Source organism: Sturnira hondurensis, unplaced genomic scaffold (genome assembly GCF_014824575.4).
Source record: "Sturnira hondurensis isolate 20B ecotype Veracruz unplaced genomic scaffold, ASM1482457v3 Scaffold0022566, whole genome shotgun sequence".
Lineage (NCBI taxonomy): Eukaryota > Metazoa > Chordata > Mammalia > Chiroptera > Phyllostomidae > Sturnira > Sturnira hondurensis.
In genome coordinates, this window is record NW_028095197.1 from 18,330,062 (window position 1) to 18,353,854 (window position 23,793).

Sequence of the window (23,793 nt, forward strand, 5' to 3'; positions counted from 1 at the left end):
GTTTTAGTATTCAGCTTATGTTCACTGTTGACTTGTTAGAGAAGTTTCCATGTTTTGGGAGTTAAATATATTTGTTTCTTTAGTTAAGTCTTTAATACTTCATAATTATTTAAAAATTTTTAATTTATTGATTTTAGAGAGAGAGGGGGAGGGGAGAGAGGGACTGAGAAGTGGGGGGAGAAAGAGAGAGAGAGAGAGAGAGAGAGAAACATTGATTTGTTGTTCCACTTATTTATTCATTTGTCAGTTGATTCTTGATTCCTGTATGTGCCCTGACTGGAGATCGAACCCACGACCCTGGTGTATCAGGATTGAGTGAAGCCCAGTTCCTCCCTGGGTAGCTTCAGTTCTTTTGGCAGGTGGACCAGGGGCTGAGTTCTAGGGAACTTGCCCCATGTGCCCTTTCCGCCCCCTTTCCCTGCCCTATTTGCGATTGTCTTTCTCCCAAAGCAGTGAGTTGTGGGATTATGACCCAAAAAGGACTCCGTTAATCTTCCAGTTCTCGCATTTTTTAATTCCAGGTGTGAGAAGGAAGGGGCAAGGTCATTATGTTCCCCTCCATCCATGAAGTTGGTGCCTGTGGCTCTCTAAATGCTGGGAAAGGACTCGGCCAGGCTAACGTCAGAGCCAGGCAAGCACGCCACGTGAAAGGTAGGATCCCGGTAGTTATTCTCTGATTAAACAAAAGGAGACCTTCATTGTTACACATGTCATAAAGAAGATGGAACTAGAATGAAGGCATCTTTTTTATTGCAATTTCGTGGTACACTACACGTGATCCTATATTATGCCGGAAGTATAGACGGAAATCACTAATCCTCTTCATTGTTCCGTGGCGACCTCACAAAATGGCACTATCCAGCAAAATATTATTTAGTAGCAAAATATATTTTAATTGAAACATCATCTTAAGTAACCGAATAAAAATGGGTACCAGGAACTTTCCCAATAGACAGCAGAGTATGTACATTTTCTGAGAGGGGGGCAGCATCTATTTAACATATTTTTATATAGAAAATACAGGCATATTTAAAAATGGAAACAGAAGAAAGTATGTCACAAGGAATGACAAAGTATAACACAAAATAAAAAGGTAAACCCCAATTGACAGGCATACTAAACAAAACCACACCCAGCACCGTGTCGGAATTTCTTTGCGCAAGTTCCAGGATGCCCGGGACTCTGCCAGGAAGAGACGATCCTGCTTTCGGGGGAGCTGGTTGGGGGTGCAGTGGTTAAAACCCAGCCCTCCTTTTCCTGGAACGAGAAACAAAGCGGTTCAACAGAAAACACTGCACTGAAGAGGCAACGGCCCCTTTGGGGCTGATCAGAACAGGACTGAAAGCCTCAGCTACCTGGGCGCCATCCCTGGCATTGTCTGTATGCAGGGCAGTCATTTGTTGGGACAACCAAGGGCCACGCAGAACACATGCTAACTTATGAAAAGATCTGAGGACCAGCAGACCTGGGACTCAGTCCCCGCTCTGTCACTGGTTTCCTGTCTGACAAGGCGCTCATCTGTAAAATGAGGGGTTTGGGTATCATAGACCCAAAGGTCTATTAAGCATTGCCAGTCTACAGATTTTATTTAATGGTGTTTGTTTCGGGTCACTTTTCTGAAGAGGCGCATGGAGACCAGGGGAAACACAATCTCTTCTTAAAGGACTGAACTACCCGGGAACACCACCAGGTCAGGCTTACGCATCAGTAGAGAAAGTTACTGGTGGCGGGGTTTAAAGAACGCTACAGGGCACTTCTTCACGGGCTGTCGCTGACAAGCAGACATCGCTCCGTCGGACAACAAGCATTTACGGGGCGTGCATTTTTGTGCCTCTGCCAAGTACAGGACTTGTACTTTTAAGTACTCAATCTCATGGGAGTGAAGAAAAGAAAAAATTATCTGGAAACATCTATTGTTTTGATTTCTCAGAAAAAGCTTTCTCCCCCTCTCACTTCAGGGAATTATATTCCATCTCTCTTTCTTCTGGGCATGGCCAGCCTCCTCTCCCCTTCGCCCAAAGGTAAAGTAAACGTTTTGACAAAATGACTCTTCATGTTAGTACGACGGAACCCAACCTGGGGCCGCAGATGGCTGATCCATGGCAGGCCCCTGAATCCACTGGACTAGTTGGTTCTTCTCCTGTTTTTTTAAAAAAAGATTTTATTTATTTATCTTTAGAGAGGAAAGGAAGGAGAGAAGGAGAGAAACATCTGTATGGTTGTCTCTCATGAGTCCCTTGCTAGGAACTGGCCTGCAACCCAGGCATGTGCCCTGACTGGGAATCGAACCGTGATCCTCCGGTTCGCAGGCTCGTGCTCAATCCACTGAGCTACGCCAGCCAGGGCTCTCTTGGGTTTTTAAACTGGGTCACAGCACACTGTTGCTGTGGATACTGGGGTACGACATGTAAAATGTGGGAGTTCCAAGGAGCTCTGTCGTTCCATTCAAACTGAACAGCAGAGAAAGCCACTCTGCAGTGAGAGAGAGCATGGAGCGGACGCTGGAGAAAGACGGTGGGACAGGAGGTGGAGGGGCTGCAGGGGCTGTCAAGTCCTGGGTCTGACCCTCCTGATGCTCAGCCATCCCATGTATTTGGGTTCCATGCAAGGTCCCCTGCTGTGATAACAAATTCCTTTCTTTGGTCAGGCTACATAGAGTTGGGACCAGCGAGTCCTAACTAAGACAGACCTTCTAGAAACATGGGTCACAGTATAAAGGGTGGGGTGGGGTGGGGAGGTGCCCAGTCTGCTGGGTTCAAGTTGACCTTTCCTTGAATGTGGGATACAATTCTCAGCTTAATTTGCCACATTTCTTGGATTTCTATATCAAACTTTTGCATAAAACGTAATTTTGTTCTCTTTATTAGACAGTATTTTCATACAAGTTAATAATCACCATTCCCCTTGTCCAGAAAGCCTCCTTTGGGAGTATTTTGATGTTACGGAACCACACCAACTCTGGGTTCCCTTTCCTTGTCTGTCTGAAGGAGTTGAAATACAAAGTCTAAAATTCTGAGGATGTTATAAGTACTTCCTGTTCCCTTTTGAGTCATTGTCATTCTTACTTCTGTTAGCTTCCCTTTTTTTCTCTTCCTTCTTTTCTCTCATTTTACCCAGAAATTCATTCCAGTTTTTAAAAAGTTTTTTCAACTCTAGTCTCAGGTAAAACTATCATCTTTACCTTGGAAGCTTCTAAATATATTTGTACAATCCAAATGTGCTCTTTGGGGTTCAGCGTGTTTCCTCTCGGCAGAGATGGCATATGCTGAGATGATGTGAGGAAATTCATTGGCACAAGGCAGATTTTTTTCTGTTGTTGTTAATTAAGCTTGTATTTAAATAGAGTTTTGTCTTTGGAAGTTGACGTTGATATTCCAATCAAAATAAAAGGAAATGAAAAATAAGAGTTGTGTTCAGTTAACTGAATTTCCCATGTTTAAGAATGAATGTGGAAGTAGCCCTTGTTTTGAATGAGTCCCATAAGATGGAAGCAAAGGTACATTATACAGCTCCACGTGATGGAATGTGATGATGTAAATGGAGTCTTACAGCCTGTAACATGCCAACACTGCAATATTTGTGAGGATAACATTATAATATTGAAAATATTTTATCCATGGTATAATATATCTGATATTTCTTGAAGTTTGGAAAAGTTTAAATCTTGAGAAAGAAGAAAGAACAAAGCTGGAGGCATCATACACCTTGATTTCAAACTATACGACAAAGCTATAAAATCAAAACAGTACAGAATTGGCATGAAAGCAGACACATATATCAATGAGCCCAGACATAAACCCATGCATGCACGGTCAATTAATTTTCCACAAAGGAGCCAAGAATATACAACAAGGATACATAGACAGTAAGATCCTTGACATTGATCTTGGCAATTTTTTGGATTCAACACCAAAAGCTAAGGCAACACAAGCAAAAATCAACACGTGGGACTTTATCAAACTAAAATACTTCTGCACAGCAAAGGAAACCATCGATAAAATGAAAAGGCAACCTACTGAATGGGAGGAAAGTTTGCAAATCATTTGTCCGGTAAGGAGTTAATATCCAAAACATATAAAGAACTCATATAACTCAACAACTCAAAACTGAACAATCTGATTAAAAAATGGGCAGAGGACCTAAACAAAATTAGACAAAAAATTGTCTAATTTTTTTCCAAAGAGGATATACAGATGAAAAGCTCAAATTATGCATCATGGGGAAAATGCAAATCAAAACCACAATGAGATATCGCCTCCCCCATGTTAGAATGGCTATTATCAAAAAGACAAGAAATCACAAGTGTTGGCCAGGATGTGGAGAAAAGGGAACCCTGGTGCGTCGTTGGTGTTACAGTGGAATGAGCAGCCAGAGGGGACACAAAGGCAGAGCCCTCAGCATTACGATCTAACAAAGAACTTCACACAGGAGGCTAAAAGCAAAAGCTCACACGTTGACCCAATAATCCTGAGCCTGGTCAGACAAGGACAGGCGTCCTGAACAGCAAGTGAAACTATGATAGTGCAGGAGGGTGCGGGGAGCCCTTGAAAGTCTGTGTGTATCGTCCCCACTCGCTGGGAAAAGGAAAACCTTGAGACTGTATTCATCCCAAGGCCTGGAAGGGAGAAGGGGTGGGGGGAACTACAGTGCCTAAAGAAAAAAACCTGTAAGACAATTTTAGTTAACTGCTTCCTGTCACGTCTACAAAATAAGCAAATGAATCTGGAGCAAGATAAAGATTTCAGCTAACGGCCCCCACCCATACCTACATTTAGGTGGTCACGTCTCCCCTAGAAAGCTAGCGCCACCTTTACCCGCCAATCAAAATGTAACCTCTTCAACCCCACCCCACCAATTACATAAGTCCTCAGAACTAAGGACTCTCCTCCCTTGGCCTTGTGGCTCTCTTGCCACATGGGGGACCCTTGGCCAGCAGGCCTCTGGTTGGGGGGAGGCCCCTGGCCACCCCTTTTGGCCACCTGGCTTACAGCCCCCTGGCCATCCCGGTGCTGGCCACTCAGCCTCTGGCCACCCTGCTTTGCCACCCCTGCTCTAAGCACCCTTGCTCTGCGTTCCTATTAGAACTTAGCATTAATAAACCTTGCTTGCACATCAGTAGGCTCCCTGGCCTGTGATTCTTTCCTGCGTTGGCGAGAAGAACTGAGTCTCTGGGAGTTTCTCCCGTAACATGGGTGGGAAGGTAAATTGGTGCTGCTACTACGGGAAACAATAGGGAGGGTCCTCGGAAAAATAAAAATAGAACTAGTATCTGATTCAGCAATTCCACTTCTGGAATATTATTCAGCCATAAAAAAGAAGAAAACATTGCCATTTTCGACAGCAAGGAGGGACCCTGAGGGTAGTAGGCTAACTGGCGCAAGTCAGACAGAAAAACAAATACCATCCGAGTTCACTGAAGTGCGGAATCGAGAAACACACAGCCAAAACCAACCTCGTCGACACAGAGAACAGATCGGCGGCTGCGAGAGGTGAGCGTGAGGGCGGGAGGGTTGGTGACATGAATTACGAGGCAAAAAGTGCAAATACCCTGTTGTAAAATAAGTAGGTCACAGGGATATAATGCACAGCACGATGGCGTTAGTTAATGATATTATACTGCATATTTGAAAGTCCTTCAGAGAGTAAATTTCAAAAGTTCTCATCACAAGGAAAAAATTAACTATGCATGGTATGTGTAGATGTTACCTAGACTTATTGCAGTGATCATTTCTCAGTAAGATAGAGATCAAATTATTGTTACACACTTGAAACTAATGTAATGTATGTCAACCAATAATTAAGAAAAACAAAAAACCTTAGCCCTGGCTGGTGTGGCACAGTGGACTGAGCACCGTCCTCCAAACCAAAAAGTTGCCAGTTCGATTCCCAGTCAGGGCACCTGCCTGGTTGTGGCCTATGTTCTCAGTGGGGGGCCTGACAGAGGCAACAATTGATGTATCTCTGACACATGGATGTTTTCCTCCCTTTCTTCCTTCCTCCCTTCCCCTCTCTAAAAAAAAGTAAATAAATAAGATCTTTAAAAACCCTTTAGATGATTTTTAAACTATTTTTCCTTTGACTTTTTAAAAAATGATTTTGTTTATTTTTAGAGAGAGAGGAAGGAGGGAGAAAGACAGGGAGAGAAACATCATGTGTGAGACAAACATTGATCTGTTGCCTCTTGCACACGCCCCAACCAAGAACCAGGCCTGCAACCTAAGCATATGCACTGACTGGGAATCGAACCCGCAACCTTTTGCTTTGTGGGACAGTGCCCAACCAAATGAGCCACACCAGTCAGGAAGCTCAGACTTATTTTTGTGATGATCAACTGTATTTATCTAGTTAGAAATTAGAGCCCAATTGACAGAAAACATATTTACATAAATTTTCTCATAGACAATCAAGTACTGGATATGTATACACATTACAAAGATAAAACAAAATTTCTGACTTTGGAAATAATTCTTATCAATTTCAATGCCATTTTTATTGTAACCAGCAATGCACATGAACGTCAGTAAAATGCATTGAGTTTATTATCTATTTTACATCCTTGAATATAAAGAATACAATCTTTTATTCAAGAAGGCAGTTAATTTCTTTGTTTAATCCATTTGCTGGAAAAATAAGGAATGCTTCACAAATCTGTGTCATCCTAATCTGCTCTGTATTATTCCAATTTCAGTATATGTGCTGTCAAAGTGAGCACAGATTATTCATTTTTGGGGATACCAGTTTTATGTATTAGTCCTTAACTAATATTTTGTTGCACAGGCTGCAGTTCAAATTTTGAAAGTGTACTTCGGAACAGGTATTTTTGGATACTAAATGCTCATATGCACTAAAGATACTTTTGGGGTCTTGGACAATGTACTTGAATTTCGATCTCTTTACATTGTAGAGAAACATTAGTTTGTGGCTGTCTTACCTGGAACAGTCATGTCCGGTCCAAGGCAAGGGACAATGGCATCGGTTTGGTCTTACGCACTTTCCACCATTTAAGCAGGGAGACTGGCAAACAGCTGGAGTAAAAAGTTTATGCATTTGTTTAATTAGTACTTGGCAATTCTGAAGATGTCCATAAAAGCAAGTAAATAATATTTGATTTTGTTTTTTGCTCCAGCCACCAGCATCTCTCATAGTCCGTTTGCATTGTGCATTTCAGCCACTTTGCGTGACCTCATGTCATTAGGTGGTCCCACCTCTCTTCTTCCTTCCAGGCTGGTCGATTTTCATATTTAAATCCCCAGTTCAGTTCTAACTATGTATTGACATCTTTGCTGACAGATTTCATTAGGAGTCCAGTGGCTTCTCTCTTAATATTTTAATTTCTGTAACTAATTTGACATACTATTTTGCACAGTGACTGTACACCTCAGCTGGACTGTAAACCTCTTGAGGGAGCCAAGCACTGAAAAACTCTAGTGAACTGAGTCATTACATTGGACGTCAACACGTACGACAATAAATCAGACACCTGGGGTAATCTAAAATGACAAATGATTCAAAATCCGCTGTGTTTGTTAGGACACATATTTCATGATTTTTACTGGCTTTAACTGGAATTATGGAACCTGGAATAGAGTTAAAAATTAGCCACAGATGAAACCCTGAATGAACACCCAAAGATTTACTAGAAAAGCATCTTTTCCACAAATCCAGAGTCTCATCACCAAACTCTTCATTTCTGCACAAATCTATTTCTTAAAGAACCCAGGATGCTAAAAACTGATGAAGACTCAACACCAGCAAGTTTTAGCATCTCAAAGAGTAAGGAGAACCCCCTACTGGAAGAAAAATAAAATGCCTGTTGAGAGAGGGCTGAAAATGAGAAACATCTCAGTCCTTATTTCAGCCTCATCGTAGTCTGGAAAGAAGGGTAAGCTTCCCCCGATGAACAGCTCATCTTCGGTGAGATATGAATAAATGTTACTTCTTTAATCATTCACTCACACAGTATGGGGACAATGCCAGCAAGAACCAGGCAGTTGATCAGCACTCGGTCGAAAGACAGAGGACAAGGAATGAAACATTAGTCTAGGCCCTTGGGGAGCTCTCTTGGTGAGTTACGAGTAAGTGCAGGCCAACAGAATGAATGTATTTGTAATACAATAAAAAGAAAATTATGAAACAAAGCAGGCTTAAAGATAGCAAAAATAAAACCCAATAATCTAAAACCAACTCTCCATAAATTCTGCTTGCTAATGTAAAAAAGTCCTGCTCCCTTTCAGAAGCATGATGAGTTCACGGTGCCTGACTGTACTAACAAATTGGTTATTAATTTCCCTTCCCTGTCTAAAAGGGTAACATCTCCCTCCATCCTATAACCTGAGAGCCCTCGATGTTCCATATGAGCCACCTTCTTATGCCACGTGTCTTCTGCAGCCTTATATTCCCCCATGAAGGTTTCCCATGATGACCTACATCTTCTATCTTCAATCCACATGTAGCTCCTGGGAACCTAAAGCATCACCCAGCAGCCTGTCAGACCTCGCCCTTGTATATTCAAAGCCCCCTCAAAGCATGTCAACACTTAACTCCGTATCTGTACCTCAAACCTGCTGCTCTTGGGGTCTCTGTCCTAGTAAATGGCACCATCAGCGCTTCAGGGGCCCAAAGTGGAAATACCAGTGTCTGCTCTTCAGAGACCTTTACTCTCACAATAAAACCCACTACTATGCAGCATTGATTCACCTCCCTAACTTCTCTCAAAATCTACCTTTTGGATTAGCATTTTTCCAGACTTTATTCCCTTTTGCCAATTCTGCTTTAATAAATACCTCACTGGTCTCCCTATTGTAAGTCTTGTTTTCTGCTGTTTCTCCATACTGCTGTCAAAATCATTTTTTAAAAGAAAATCTGATTACATGTCTTTCCTGCTTAAAACGCTTCAGTGGCTTCTGTTGCTCACAAGATGTAATCCAGCATCTTGGACTTGGCACTCCAAAAAATTCTTCTAAACCTCTGCATAATGTTTTTCTCTAATTTCCACAAAACGGAGCAGACGACGTGAAGCTGGCTGACAGCTCAGTCCACCTGGATGCCCTTCCCTCCCACACAACCCTGAAAGGCGCCTCCATGGGGCCAAGTCACCAAGACGACGACGCATGAGAGGAGGCCTACCTGTGTGACAGCGGGACCCTGTCCAGCCAGGCGGGCAGCTGCACTGATAAGGGGCCACACAGCGACCACCGTTCAAACAGGGCAGAATGCATATGGCTGGAAAGAGATGAAAAGAGATTTGATGAGAACACACACACACCCATATATGTGTTCAAAAGGTATTCTCCAGGAGGAGTATAAACTTGTATGAGAATCCTCCTGTATGTGGTCTGTTTACTAGTCGGTATCATTGGGAAAACACAACGAGGAAAGTAACTCTGGCCCCTTAGCCTGCTGCAATGACCAATGCCAAGTTCACTCTTTTGGCGAGGATGTACTGTAATCAATGATCTGCTAAGTGCTTTGCTTTCCCTTCACAAAGTAAGCAGAATGTTCTCCATTTATTAGTTTCCAGTTTCCATCACAGATTACATAAAATGCTCTAAGGGGGTTTGGCTGCCATGGGGCTCTCTTCTTGTCCTGAATAAATGTGAGAGCGGGAGTCAGATGGACTGTCCTGTGGGCTGTGGGCAAACATCAGCAGTGAGGGGAAAACTCACTCTTTATTTCCTAGGTGCTGAGGCCTGATGGTGATTGAATCAGGCCTCTCCTACACTCTCCGTGGTAAGCATTCCTCCGACTAGAAATTACTGAGCGGTTTAAAGAGGCATAAGTCTGTCTGAAAGAAGTGAGACTGCCTCTTGGCTTGCTACTCAAAGCGTGGTTCTCAAACCAAAACATTGGCATTACCTCAGAGTTGGCTAGAAATGCAAAGTCTCAGGTCACGATCAGAGTCTGCATTTAACAACATCTCCCAGATGACCTGCGTGCACACTAAAGCCTGGGCTGCCCTGGTCTAATCTGCAAGGGCAGGCACACGCTTGGCGAGCTAAGCAGGGCTGGTTGTTAGCAGTAAATGTCCCCGAGTTTTTGGACCTTTGCCATTACAGCAGGTCAAGCATGCCAGCCCTAAGTGGGAAGGAGTGATTGGGGAAAAGAGGAAGGAAAAATGTAATTTCTTTTTATTTTTTTATTTTTTATTTAATTCTTATTCAAGTACAGTTTTCTGTTTTATATTCTTCTTTCTTCATCACCATGAGAATACTTGATTCAGTGAGTTGTCAGTGGCCTGAACTTATTGCCATCTTATATTTTCCTTTCTAGATTAGTTAAAATAGTTACAACTTAAAATAGTTTTAGATCTCATAAAATGTCTGACCTTAGAAAAAACCGCTGTAGACCAATGGCCACCACATTATGGGTCAGCGTGATTTATGTACGCTGCTCCCAAAGAAATGTGAGATCGTTTTATTCCCAATGCCACTCCCAAAGAACGGTGGGATCATTTTATTTTCAATGTACTTTTTAAAAGTGTGGTTTAGACATTTAAAAAAACATTTAAAACCACTTATTCACAGTCTCCTGGCAGTTCAACTTGAAATGTATTATTATATGAGAACCAAAATTCCATATTAGTTTACATTCAATACATCAATTTATTAACATTAATACATAAATTTATATAATTAATCAACATTAATATATAGACAATATATTCGTATACATTATTAATACTACATTAATGTATATTAATTTGTGTAGAGATAGGAGTGCCCAGTTTCTGTATTCCCTTCATTGGAAACACTGAGAAAGAGCGCATGGCGAGCTGTAAAGTACAATGTCAGGCAACGGAATGAATTTACAGCTATAGCAACACATGGCACAGGACATGAATGGACTTGAGATGAGGGGAGACCGAAGCTGGGAAAGCCTTTACTACAAGCTCCTTTCCGAGAAGATCCTGAGAAACCTGTGCAGGAGGCACATGGAGAGGGCTTTGGTGGATCTATTCTATTATCTCCTGTAATTGACCGACATACACAGATCAGCCCGAGCTGCTTGCTCTGGCCTCCTAGAGGATAAGCAAATGAACTCCTGCTGCCAGTAAAGTCAGACCCTAGCAACTCGCACTTGGCAGCTTCCAGGCAAATGATCAGGACTCAAAGTGAGATTTGAGGACAGACTCACGTTCTTCACAGAGGCGCCCCATCCAGCCATCTGGACAGGAACAAGCATTTGGGCGTTGGCAGATGCCTCCGTTCTGACATGGGAATCGGCAGACAGCTGTAAAAGAGGCGGGATGGTCATACATCTAAGGAATTACGGAAGGGTGGGTGTCATAAAATAGGATTGCTCAGTCATATTGCTTAAGCTTTAAGAAAGAGAAACAGTAAATGAATTGACCAAAAAACTATGGTACATATACACAATGGAATTCTATGCAGCAGAAAGAAAGAAGGAGCTCCTACCCTTTGCAACATCATGGATGGAACTGGAAAGCATTATGCTGAGTGAAATAAGCCAGGTGTTGAAAGACAAATACCATATGATCTCACCTTTAACAGGAAGCTAAACAAAATAAATAAGCAAGCAAAATATAACCAAAGATACTGAAATACAGAACAGGGGGACAGTGACCAGAAAGTAGAGGGATGAGGGGAGGGAATTTCAGGGTAAAAAGGGGACGGATTTACAGGAACTAGTATAAAGGACACATGGACAACAATTAAGGGGGTAGAAATGGGAGAGAGGTGAGGAGCACTGGGAGGGGGGTGGGCTGGGATGGGAGTAAAAGACAGAAAACTGTACTTGAACAATAATTAAATGAAAAAAAAAAGAAAGAGAAACAAAACCGAATCTCAGGGTCTGGTTGGGGGTGACCACGAGGGGCCCAGGAGGGCCACGACCAAGACTGGGTCTTCCTGAGAGGACGGATATTGAGGCTTTGGCAATGTAGGGACTCGGGGCAGGAGGGGAAAGGGCAGTTTATACAAAGAATGGTCCCTTTTGGGCTGGACCAGGTGGGTGCCCCATTCAGAAGGTTAGTCAACACCCTCCCAGAGGTGGCCTTTGATGACCAGTACACTTAACGGGCCCTTTGCCGCTGCTACTGCCTCTCGCTCTCTTACATCAGGAGAAGAGCCAAGAGCAAACCACTGCCACGCGACCTCCATTTCACTCACTTTAACTGAAACCTGGGCTAGCCCTTGAGGACACCACCTCTTCAGGTGCCCTCTTAGGAGAAGGCTGCAATTTCTTCTGTCTCCTGTGCTGGTGATCTCTTAGCTCACTGTTGCTCCCAGACAATGAATCTCCTCTGTCCTGCAATAACCTTTGCCACTTTTGAGGCTCAGCAGACTACCTTAGTTCTCCCTGTCCCCAAAGTCATGAAAGACTCTGGCGTTTTCAGCCCAAATCCACATCTGACCATTGCTCGTGGGGCCACGTGGATGGCCCATCCGACAACTTGATTATTCTCTTAGTTCCTTGGAGACGTCTGTCTTCTTCACTAGCATAGTTTCTGACTTTCAGTAAGTATTTGTAGAATGAATGGGACAGTTATTATAATTTGTGAAATAATTATCAGTGAAGTGTAAGTTTCAGAAGGCCATACTAGAATGCCTCATTATCCATCTCTTTCCATTTTGCAGAATTTCAAGCCTAGAACCTCTTTATTATCCCAAGATTTTATTGAACGCACACACGGAAGTCATCCTTGGGTTTGAAAATTCCATCCAGCAAGTAGAGACAGCAGTGCCCTTGTGAACATGGAGTGCTGGCCGCCAACCCCAGCGTAGCCAAGGCGATCATGGGGGTAGGGTGGTGCTTCCCTGGGGCCGCCGGGTCCCTCTTGTTTTACACTCTGCCTGTTGGCAGGCTGCTCCAGCCCCCAGGGGTCTGGGACCTGCCTAAGATGCGTGGGTAGAACTGAAATCTGTGCTAAAACATCTGAGTGTCCAAGAGGTGCCCTCATGGTCCAGCCGTGACATAGTTCCCCTTAGCAGCTGAGAACACTCCCAAGACTGGGAGAGAAGACTTGTCTGAGGAGCCATGATTGGCTCAGGAAGGGGCTGTGCGCTGGGCCAGAGCACTGCGTGCAAGCTTTCAAAATGCAAACCCACAAAGTTAAGGGAAATGATGTAGGTGTTAAAATTTAAAGACAAAGAAAAATGAAATAGCATGCGTACTAGTGGTTGTCCACACCAGACTTCCCTGTGCCTTTCCCTGCGGGTTCACTAAGAAATAACCATTCAAATGTTTCCTTACCTCTGCACACAGGAGGCGACGTCCAGTTTCCACTCTCCAGGCAGACACTCCTGAAGGAACCCTCCAGCATGTACCCGCTGTAACACGAGTAGGTGATCATGTCCCCGTACTGATAATGGACACCTCGAGCAATTGCGTTTTGTACATGACTTGGTGGACCGCATGAGATTTCTGTAGGAAAACAAACAAACAAACAAACAAACAACAACTTAGCCTGTGCTAGTATCCCAGTGCATGGATGTAAAAGAACACAGTCTCATCTCTAAGACTGAATTAATTTAAAGAGCAAATATATATATATATATGTACATATATGTGCAAATATATATGTATATATGTACATATATATGTATATGTACACACACATATATAGCCTGTATATATATATGTATATGTATATATATGTATATATATATATAGGCAACCTTTTCACCTATAAATGTAAATGTATATATGTATATATATGTATATATATATAGGCAACCTTTTCACCTATAAATGCTTAAGAGATGCTAGGAATTAAAAGCATAAATCACTGCTGTCTAGAAAAATTTGATGTGCAAGATCAAGTGTGTTTTGTCTGTTTCAAAGTTGAAGCTGAGTTGTTTCCTACTCATGGCATCTGTAGCAGACCAAGAATAAGGTCTCGTAATTCACCAACAACATGGCTGCAAGGTAACTTCGATGCTGGTCACTTATCGAATTAGAAGAAAAAAGAAAAGCATGAGGATTACTTGCCGTCCCTTATTTTAGAATAAAAATCATTAATTGCGGTACTGCATATTTCACCAGGGCTGTTTTATTAGTGCCCACAATAGTGCCAGACATGCGACAGGTGCTCGATACACATTTGAAAAATGAGCAAATGAATGAACATTGTCTCGCCAACAGATACTAAGTTTCCAGTCCTGGATGAGGTTTGTAACATTCAAGGCTTCATATTAGCTTCCCTCGTTTCAGGACCATAAAGCAATGACTCTCTGCTTTTGGAATGTGTTAGATTGAATGATAATCCTATCTTTTAAATGCAACATGTATTGTATAGTTCAATAAAAATGTTTATAACTGATTTTGCTTTGAGAATTTTATGAGAAGCCTTGCGAGAACTAGAGCTGCCCTGGGGTGGCTCACAAGACCAGGACTGGACTGCAGTCAGGACTCTCATCACTATTTAGTCTGCGTAAGTCTCACTCAAATGCATCTTTGTGAACTGGCTCCTGGAGGTCACTTAGTGGTCATGACGCTGTTCAGAACTTTTCAGAGGGGATGATCAATTTGTCCCATCTTTTTAAGTTTTTTCCTTCCCAGGTGGATGAAAGTATTAATTCAACCAGCTGGCTATCAAATATGTATTAACGTCTACTGCGTATCAGAAACTGTGTCATAGGAAACATGAGTAACTAGTTTGAATTAGTTATTGAATGTACATGGGTAATGTAACATAAATTACGATGACTAAGTTGAATATAACAATTGCGCTTAGGATTACAAGGGTCTGAATTGCAGTGAGAGTGACTTTTGGACTGGGCTGTAGAGTCTGAGTGGATGGGAGAGAAGGAGCTTGCAGGCTGGGGGAGCGCAGCTTGCAGCAAGGTCTCGGAGAGCGCATGGGAGGTCTATACACGAGTGGTTATCAACGCGAGGACTTCAGACCACCCACCTGGGGATCACTGTGGCTTCTTATTAAAAACGCAAATTTCTGCATTTTCTAGCTAATGAGGCTGCATCTTACACAGTTTCCCTGCACGATTCTCACGGACATTAAATTTTAATCCTTGATTTGTACGACTACGTAACAGGAGGAGGTGAAAAGAATGAGCAAAGTGGCTGCTTAGGTTCTTCAGGGAAGACATTTTGTTCCAAGCCAAAGACTTCCGGTCTCATAGAAAATACAGAAAGAGACGGTGGATAACCAACAGTAGCAGACATGGTCTCCTTGCCAAGGCAACCCTGATCCTCTCAAGGACACTGGGGGACAATGAAGCACGCACCGAAAGGGCATTACATGCTCGGCTCTCCCGCTCTTTCCTCCCGTGCCCTGACTGACCAATGTGAAGACACGGGGGCAGAATCGGGCCTCTTGCAATACACTTTCCTGGAGTACCTTAAAAATTCTAATGCCACAGGAGGCTGCCAGTGGGACATTCAAGGACTTGTGCCACTGGTGTGTCTCTTACTGTAAGCAGATATTGCTAATATATATAAATTCACTTATTCTTCAGAACAAAACCTGTAAGGTAGGCACTGCTACTGTGACTTGACACGAGAACCCTGAGGCTCAGAGAAGTTAGGGAACTAGCATACATTTAGAGGTAGAAGGTTTTGAGGATAGAATTCAAAGCCAGGTCTCCTCTGGGTCTATACTTCCTGTGACCTTTGTACCCACATTTCTTATCTCCTTAACTGGAGGGCAAGTGTCCCAAAGAGGGAGGCCATTGCAGGCATGATAGGTTCTTATACTACGCAGCCCAGTGTCTTGCGTCTGGTTGGACTCTGAACATTTGTGAACTGATTGCTGTAGAGGGAACTACCTTGAACTACGAGGAAGGTAGAGGGCAGGACGTTGGGCAGGGGAGATGCCCTAAGTGCAGAGACTGTCAAGAGTTGTAAGGGGGCAGTGAAAGATGCGACAGACTGCATGTTGTACATCAACATGGAGCCGGCCCCGAGCTTCTCAAATTGTGGGTCCAGCACCTGCAGCTCCACCATCAGCTCCACCTGGGGACTGGTGAGAAATGCAAACCCTCAGGCCTCATCCCAGACCTACTGAACCAGGAACTCGAGGCCCCTGGGGGCCAAGGGGCAGCAATCTGTTCTCAAGAAGCCCTCTAGGTGCTTCTCAGCAGGCTCCAGTTTGAGGACCACTGTGGAATAATTTTTGTATTGCAGAGCACTCATAGCTGATGAAAAGATAGCTTGGGGATTTGACAATGTGGAGAAAACCCTGTATTTTAGATTTAACAATAAAAGATTTAATCTCAGAAGAACACATCTCAAAAATCGGTTCAGTGCATCCTGGTCAGGTAGGTTTTAGCCTGGCTGTGGAAACTTTTCTTTTAATGTTTGGAATTCAAAGGTCTTTTGAAAGAATTTTTCCAGCTATCAACATAGAAGCTCATACGCAGGATAAGGCAGAGACCGAAACATTTGCAATAAAGTGACCTGACTGAAAACAGCCTCACAAATTCTGAACTAAGGCAGTTAAACTGGATTCCACCAGCCGGCTTACTTTCGCATCTGGCGCTCGTCCGCGTCCACGTCTCGTCCGGGTTGCAGGTGATGACACCTTGGCCCTGGAGCAGGAAGCCTTCTCTGCACTGGATAGACACATTCTGGCCAACGTAAAACTCCTTTTCAGAAAGCAGAGCATTCTCGGGGATGACGAAAGGGACAGGGCATGGATTTGCTGTTAAAAAGAAAAGAAAACGTTTACTGATGTTGTCTCTCTTCTCCTCCTTTATTTCTTGGAAGGCAGACGGTGAGCCCTGTGGGAGCTGGCTTCTAAGTGACAATAATATGAGTCTTAAAAGGATAAAACTTCAAACATTAAACACAGACTTGTTTGGCATCCCCATGAAAATGTTTGGGAGGATCAAATTAGATAAGGTCTGAAAGCACCACGTTATTCAACCACTAACACAGGGTCCTCACCCTCTAAGAGGCAAGTTCAATGTCTGCTCACGGCCTATGGCAGGTTTTAGACTGCTTTTTGATCAGCATCCAGCAAACAAAAGCCATGCTAGAAACCAAGCAGTGTACCAAACATCCCCTTAACGTTTGAAGAATATTTGAGAACATGGAGTAAATGCTTCCACTGTCACTTGACTTCCTTTGACTGAGCATCGCTGAGCAGGGTGAGCCAGAGGGTCATCAGGCGCACCTGACCGAAGTGAGCTGAGCACAAATGACCTTACACACACAGTGCCAGACACAGCGTATCAGAATCTAAACTGCAGACTTTGCCAGTCTTACAGACAAAAATGGTTCCTTTTTCCAGGTCTGCAGGAAACACAGGAGGTGACAGTGGAAGGATTTTTTACTGCAAGTGTGTGACACGTGCATCAACACATATTTCAAGCAATTACAATGCTTTTGATTTTCAAAGGACGTCTCTGTGAGGGAGGAGGTCCCCAGCTGAGTCCTGTAGGCCCAGCCACTGCATTACAACCCTTCAACAGTAACCAGAGCCCTCTCAGTTGAAACCTTGCTCATGAATATGGTTTTCATGCCAGTGGTTATAGCTAATTACCTTCATGTACTCTATTTAATACATACTTATAAATATTGAACATTAAACATATTTTCTTCCTTCACCCATTTCACAGCCCCGAATGCATTATACATCCATTTATGTCAAATCTTTTTCATTAAGTTGCAGTTTCCCTTAGCGCCTTACACTCGTATTCAGCCAAGGAAGCTGACAAAAGCTGATTCTCAGCTGAGATATTTTAGACAATACAAGTAGGTGTGTAAAAGACCGCATAGTATTTGGTTTGGATACACACAGATGGCTCTCTCTGGGCCAATATCATCTATCAGAGGAGCGCCCTCCTCCACATTTTAGACAGTTGGGGGACTAGTCATGACCCTGACTAAAGCAGCCTCTCTCAAAGTCAACACACACGTTTGCAGTGAGGGGCTGGGTGGCTCCAGGCCCCGAGTTCCGTGCAACGCGCCTCGGGCGACCCTTCCAGGCTGTAGCCCCTGTTGCAGGAGTACAGCACGCTGGGCCCAGCGGTGGTGTTTCGGACCTCTGCTCTCCCATTCAGGAACACAAGGGGGACCTCACAACCGGTCTCTGGAAAGTAGAAGAAAAATGCCTCGTGTTAAATGCTTCACCCAATTCTCTTTCCTCCTTCTGCTATGACTCCTAAAGGTACTCAATGGACCCTATAAAAATATTCTAGCCTACTCATGTGTGAAGCACAATGATATCCTTTGAAGGAGAAAACCCCCCAGCATGCATAAGTTTTACAGTGATACATGCAGGCAGGCAAAGATTGCTATTTTTTCCCAGCTGACTCTAGCTGTCTTTATGGATGTTGCCACCTTTTGTTGTTAACAGAGCTGGGGGTTTGGATGGGCAGGGGGTTAAAACAAAGGAATTCTCATTTGTGTTTTCCATGGCCAAGAAGTTTCCAGACTTTATCAAATTTATTTCTTACACCTACGGTTGACCAGATAAAATACGGACTATCCAGTTAAATCTGGGTATCAGTTAAATGGCAAAGAAAAATTTAGAATAAGTATGCTCCAAATATTGCATGGGGTATTTAGATTAAGAATTGTTTTTAATCTGAAGTTTAAATTTAACTGGGTGCTGTTTTTTTGTTTGTTTTTTTGGCTACATCTACATCCTTACAACAACTCTGACATTATCTCATTTCACAGTGGAGGAAAAAATGCGGTGAAATAATTAGATCAAGGGTATACTGCGTGGAAAGAGAGATAAAAGGTGAAATTATCAGAAGGGGAAATATAATAGGAAAGGATGAAGAACAAGGGAGTCGCAGGCCCAGCTGGAAATTCAGGTAAGGAACACTTTCTGCGCCTCCCATGGGTCTAGACCCCACACACTGATGGCAAGTTTCCGTGTCGTTACAGATCATGGCTGTGCACTCGTGAGAAACATTACCGACAGGGGCAGGCAGAAGGACAGCAGGACCGTCCTTTCTAGAATCTGAAAAAATGGGTTTGAGCCTTAATTTTATGAGCTTGGAGAGGGCAGAGGGGTGGTCTAGACCAGTGATTCTCAGCCTGGGCTGCACATTACAGTTCTTCGGAAGTTCTATGCCAAGGGCCCTGTCCCAGACCTAATGAGTAAGAACCTCTATTGTGGCCGCGCTTTTGGTATTTTTTTGAAAAGTTCCCCAAATGATTCTAACGCTCACTCAGAATTGAGAGCCACTAGGTGAGATGCTAGCTGACTTCTCTGGGCTTCTTAAAGCCTGGGGAGTACTGGAGCCATGGGTGTGAACAGTGGCTGTACCTGGAATCTCCTGGGCTTTAAAACCATAGCCACGTGGGGTCCCACCCTCAGAGGTCTGACCTAACTGATACAGGATGCAGACCGGTCAAGGGATTTTCCAAAGCTCCCCAGGGTATTCCAATGTGCAGAAGGCTAGAAACCATAGGCCCATGGCACTGCTTCTCAAACTGTAATGTGCGAAGGAATCATCTAGGGACCTTGCTAAAATAGCGATGTTGAATTGGTGGGATTGGGGTGTGGCCTGAGGTTCTGCATTTCTAGCAGGATCCCGGGTACCATTGCGGCTGCTGGCCCTGGGGCCGCCCTTTGAGGAGCACCAGCCTGGGAATCCTTCTCACTTGAACAGGCTTCCCTGAAATCTGATGGATACAGGTAGCAATGTATTTAATAGCTTAATAACTATTATATAAGGATCTTTCAAATCAGGATGCTTAGTGTGAGCATTATTTTTCCCCCAAAATATTTGTATTTATATGCCTAGGAAAAAAAACCCACACAATACAGTATATCAAAAGTAGGATTAAAACTATTTTTTCTTTTTGCTATTTGTGCTTTTAATACTTTTGCAAAGAACTCGTATCACTTATTTAACAATTAGAAACAAAAAGAAAAAGAAAACCACAGAAAATAATAGGATTCAAGTACAGCTCTGTATTATCATCTTGCATTTCAGAGAGAGAAGTGATAGTGACCTCTGACATTGTAGTTTGATTTAAACCTGCTGCAAATTGAAACCTTTCCTTCCCATTTCCCGGGCAGGCACACTCGTTTCCTTTTCAGTCCCTGTTCTCCTCCCTCCACACACACACACACACACACACACACACACACACACACACTCTTTGATCCTATACAGTTGGGATAAAAATGCTCTTATCAGGAATGCCCAGTGATGCCCTTCTGTGACTTCAGATGTTACTCAATGTTTTTTAAAAATATTTTTCTATATAATATTTATACAACTCTTTGAGAACCAAAAGGTCATATGTCCTCCACTGAGTTTTAACCATATAATATTTCTTAAAAGACTTGAGATTTCTATATACATGTAACCAACTGGTTAATCTACCCCAGATGATTCAAGTACTTAGAGTCCCGGTGACAACTGTGCCACCAAATTAATTTATGATACCGGGCAGGTCACCTTGCCTCTCCTAGCCCCCTTTTACTTATTTAGCAAGATGAATAAATCTTACTCATCTTGATGTAGTCCCATCTGGTCCAGCTAGATCACCTGAAAGGTTGCTTAGACTAGATTATTTAAAAGGCCCTTTTTAGTTTGAAATTTTGATGATCCCCCAGGATTATTAAAAAAAAATATTTAAATGCTTTCCACATCGATGGATTTCTAGAAACACACTGCCTTTTGGCGGAGGACACCTATGGGCCATATACTGGAATAAAGTCATGTGAATTAACTCACATCTGGCTGAATATACTCGACTCTTTTCATAAAATGAGTTCACCTAAAATTCCACAAAAATGTGAACACTCATTTATTTGACACATGAGCCAACATCACTTTAAGAAGATGTCAGTATGGGTCAGTACTGCTACCAAAAGCCAAAAAGATCTGCTTTCTAATTTATAATTATTTGCGGGGGAACACAAAATGCAAATAAACTCAGTAATTAACTACTTTCTAAACAAAGTGTTTGCCATTCCAGAGCTGGTCATCTTGTGCTCTCTTCGCATGTAATTATTAATCTCAACTACAGTTTTTGACCCTCCCAGTGGCTGGGTGTCCTGCAGTAAAAGTCCAGAATCAAATTTTTAAATTACAAAATTGATTTATAAAGACACGATAGTCACACTGTTACTCTGTCCCCAGTATCATTTTGGGGGCTGTGAAGTGCTACTTGACTTACTTTTGCACGTCGCTACCCCTCCACTCCACTGCCCGTTCTCCTGACAGAAACGCTCGGCGTGGCCCTGTGAACCAATGGAAAAGAGTCATTGACGAGATTGGACGTCTACAATGAAAAGACAGCAAGGGAATGCAAAGCCATCATAGCCGTGAACTTGAATCTCTGGGCATTGGAATGCTGAATAAATTTATTAAGTAAAGGTGGTTGAAGAGGCAGGTTTAGATTTGCAAGAAGGTTTTCATCCAATTTCTTTGAAATTCATACCCTGGCTGACCAGTGTAATTAAGGCACACACTTTGTTTCGCTTTCTGTTTAAATGACAACTAGTTACAGCCCACGGTTAAGATGGGAGAATGTGTTTGACGTGTGAAATGGGTATATTTGCTTAGTACATTTTAAACATATTTTGAGTTGAATCTATGTTTTAATGCCTGAGAGGTACAGCAAAGAATAAAATTCTTTATCTTACACCCTTGAACATGAAACATGCCAACATATTTTATTGGTATGAAAATTGCATTAAAATTTTTTTTATTTTAGGTTTTTATTTATTTATCTTTAGAGGGGAAGGGAAGGAGAAAAGGAGAAAAATATCAATGTATGGTTGCCTGTCATGAGTCCCTGCTGGGAACTGACCTGCAACCCAGGCATGTGCCCTGACTGGGAATCGAACTGCAATCCTCTGGTTCACAGGCCTGCACTCAGTCCATTGAGCCAAACCAGCCAGGGCTTAGGATTGCATTTTTCAACAATGTAATTTATCCTAGATAAACTTACACTATTAAGGGCTCAAGCATTTAAAATTTTAAGTATTTTAGATAAAATTTTTTCAAAATCTATTTCCCTGCCTTGTGAAATAGAGTAAACTGAAAATAATTTACTTGAAAATGTGTTCATAATTATGATACTGAACATACATTATGTTTTAAATATTCCATTACCCTAGGGGGCCAAACAGACTGTTTGCCCGTGTAGCTACTATAGGCTACTATATCACTATTCTTTGATTCTGGGTTAAAACTTTACATTTTTGGTTCTTCCTTCTTTCTTTTTTAAATAAATATTTTATTTCTTTTTCTTATTTATAGAGAGAGGGGAATGGAGGAGAAAGAGAGGGAGAGAAACATCAATGTGTGGTTGCCTCTCACATGACCCCCACTGGGGACTGGGCCCGCAACCCAGGCATGTGCCCTGACTGGGAATCAAACCAGTGACCCTTTGGTTCGCAGGCCTGCACTCGATCCACTGAGCTACACCAGCCAGGGCTCTTCTTTCTTTCTTGCTTATCTTTTATGGTAATCATCAGTGTTCCTAATGATAATCCTTTTTCATGCTTTAAATTCCTAATATGTAAATAATAAACAAGATAAATAACATTTTGTGACATTATGTATTAGAAAAACATCAGGTTTCAAGTAATGTATTAAGGGGCTTGACTCTAAGTCAAATATACAAACTTCAGCATGTAAATTCTGTCACATGTTTTTCATCATTAGGAGCCCTTGGATATATCATCTTTTTTATTTTATTTTATTTTTTTTAAAAAGCCATTCTATTTTATTTAATTATTTTTCAAGTACAGTTTTCTGTCTATTACTCCCATCCCATCCCACCCCCCATTCTCCCCCCTCCCTCCCATTTCCACCCTTCTCAGTTGTTGTCCATGTATCCTTTATATAGGTTCCTCTAAATCCCTCCCTTATTTCCCCTGAAATTCCCTCCCCTCTCCCCTCTGGTCACTGTCAGCCTGTTCTCTATGTCAGTGTCTTTGGTTATATTTTGCTTGCTTGTTTGTTTTGTTGTTTAGCTTCCTGTTAGAGGTGAGATCATATGGTATTTGTCCTTCAACACCTGGCTTATTTCACTCAGCATAATGCTTTCCAGTTCCATCCATGATGTTGCAAAAGGTAGGAGCTCCTTCTTTCTTTCTGCAGCATAAAATTCCATTGTGTATATGTACCATAGTTTTTTGATCCATTCATTTACTGACGGGCACCTAGGTTGCTTCCAACTCTTGGCTATTGTAAATTGTGCTGCTATGAACATTGGGGTGCATAGGTTCTTTGGGATTGGTGTTTTAGGGTTCTTAGGATACAATCCTAGCAGTGGAATTGCTGGGTCAAAAGGCAAGTCCAATTTTAGTTTTCTGAGAAAATTCCATACTGTTTTCCATAATGGTTGTACCAGTCTGCAATCCCACCAACAGTGGACCAGAGTCCCCTTTTCCCCACACCCTCTCCAACATTTGTTGTTTATTGCTTTATTTATGATAGCCATTCTCACCGGTGTAAAGTGGTATCTCATTGTAGTTTTAATTTGCATCTTGGATATATCATCTTGAACTTGTTCCTAAATTAGCAAGATGTCTGAAAGAGCCTATCGCTTTACTTAGATTAATACCTGGATTGACTGATGCCTTTCTCCCTTACTCATCTATTCAAAGGTGTTTTCTCTGAGCTTTCAGATTAATTACTGATAAATCTTTACCTGTTAAAATTCCATTGACTTAGATGGAAGCATATTGTCCTGACTTTCCAAGAAAATAATTCCTTCTATAAAATTAAAATATACCTTAAAGTACATATTCCTTATTTTATTCTTATTGAAAAGCCAACATGAATTCATTAGAGAAAGTTTGGAAAATGGAAAGTTTTCTGTGATTCTTCATCCAGAGATAAACACCATTAATATCTGCTATAACTTTTCTAGGTGTATATACTTATA

At 42.3% G+C, this 23,793-nt stretch overlaps 1 protein-coding gene and 1 pseudogene across 1 annotated transcript in view; both read right to left on the bottom strand.

Moving 5' to 3' along the window:
- Nucleotides 1–676: 676 nt before the first annotated feature.
- Nucleotides 677–23,793, bottom strand: part of SVEP1 (sushi, von Willebrand factor type A, EGF and pentraxin domain containing 1) — a 163,960-nt gene continuing 140,843 nt past the window's right edge. Inside the window, exons 41-48 of the mRNA XM_037035776.1 lie at nt 21,070–21,133; nt 17,837–18,010; nt 16,442–16,618; nt 13,213–13,383; nt 11,134–11,229; nt 9,127–9,222; nt 6,932–7,025; nt 677–1,257 (exon numbers count right to left, since the gene is read on the bottom strand). Of these exons, the coding sequence (XP_036891671.1) occupies nt 1,236–1,257; nt 6,932–7,025; nt 9,127–9,222; nt 11,134–11,229; nt 13,213–13,383; nt 16,442–16,618; nt 17,837–18,010; nt 21,070–21,133 (894 nt within the window). The 3' untranslated portion in view covers nt 677–1,235. The remainder of the gene's footprint in view (nt 1,258–6,931; nt 7,026–9,126; nt 9,223–11,133; nt 11,230–13,212; nt 13,384–16,441; nt 16,619–17,836; nt 18,011–21,069; nt 21,134–23,793) is intronic.
- LOC118979917 (uncharacterized) lies at nt 6,625–6,712 on the bottom strand (annotated as a pseudogene).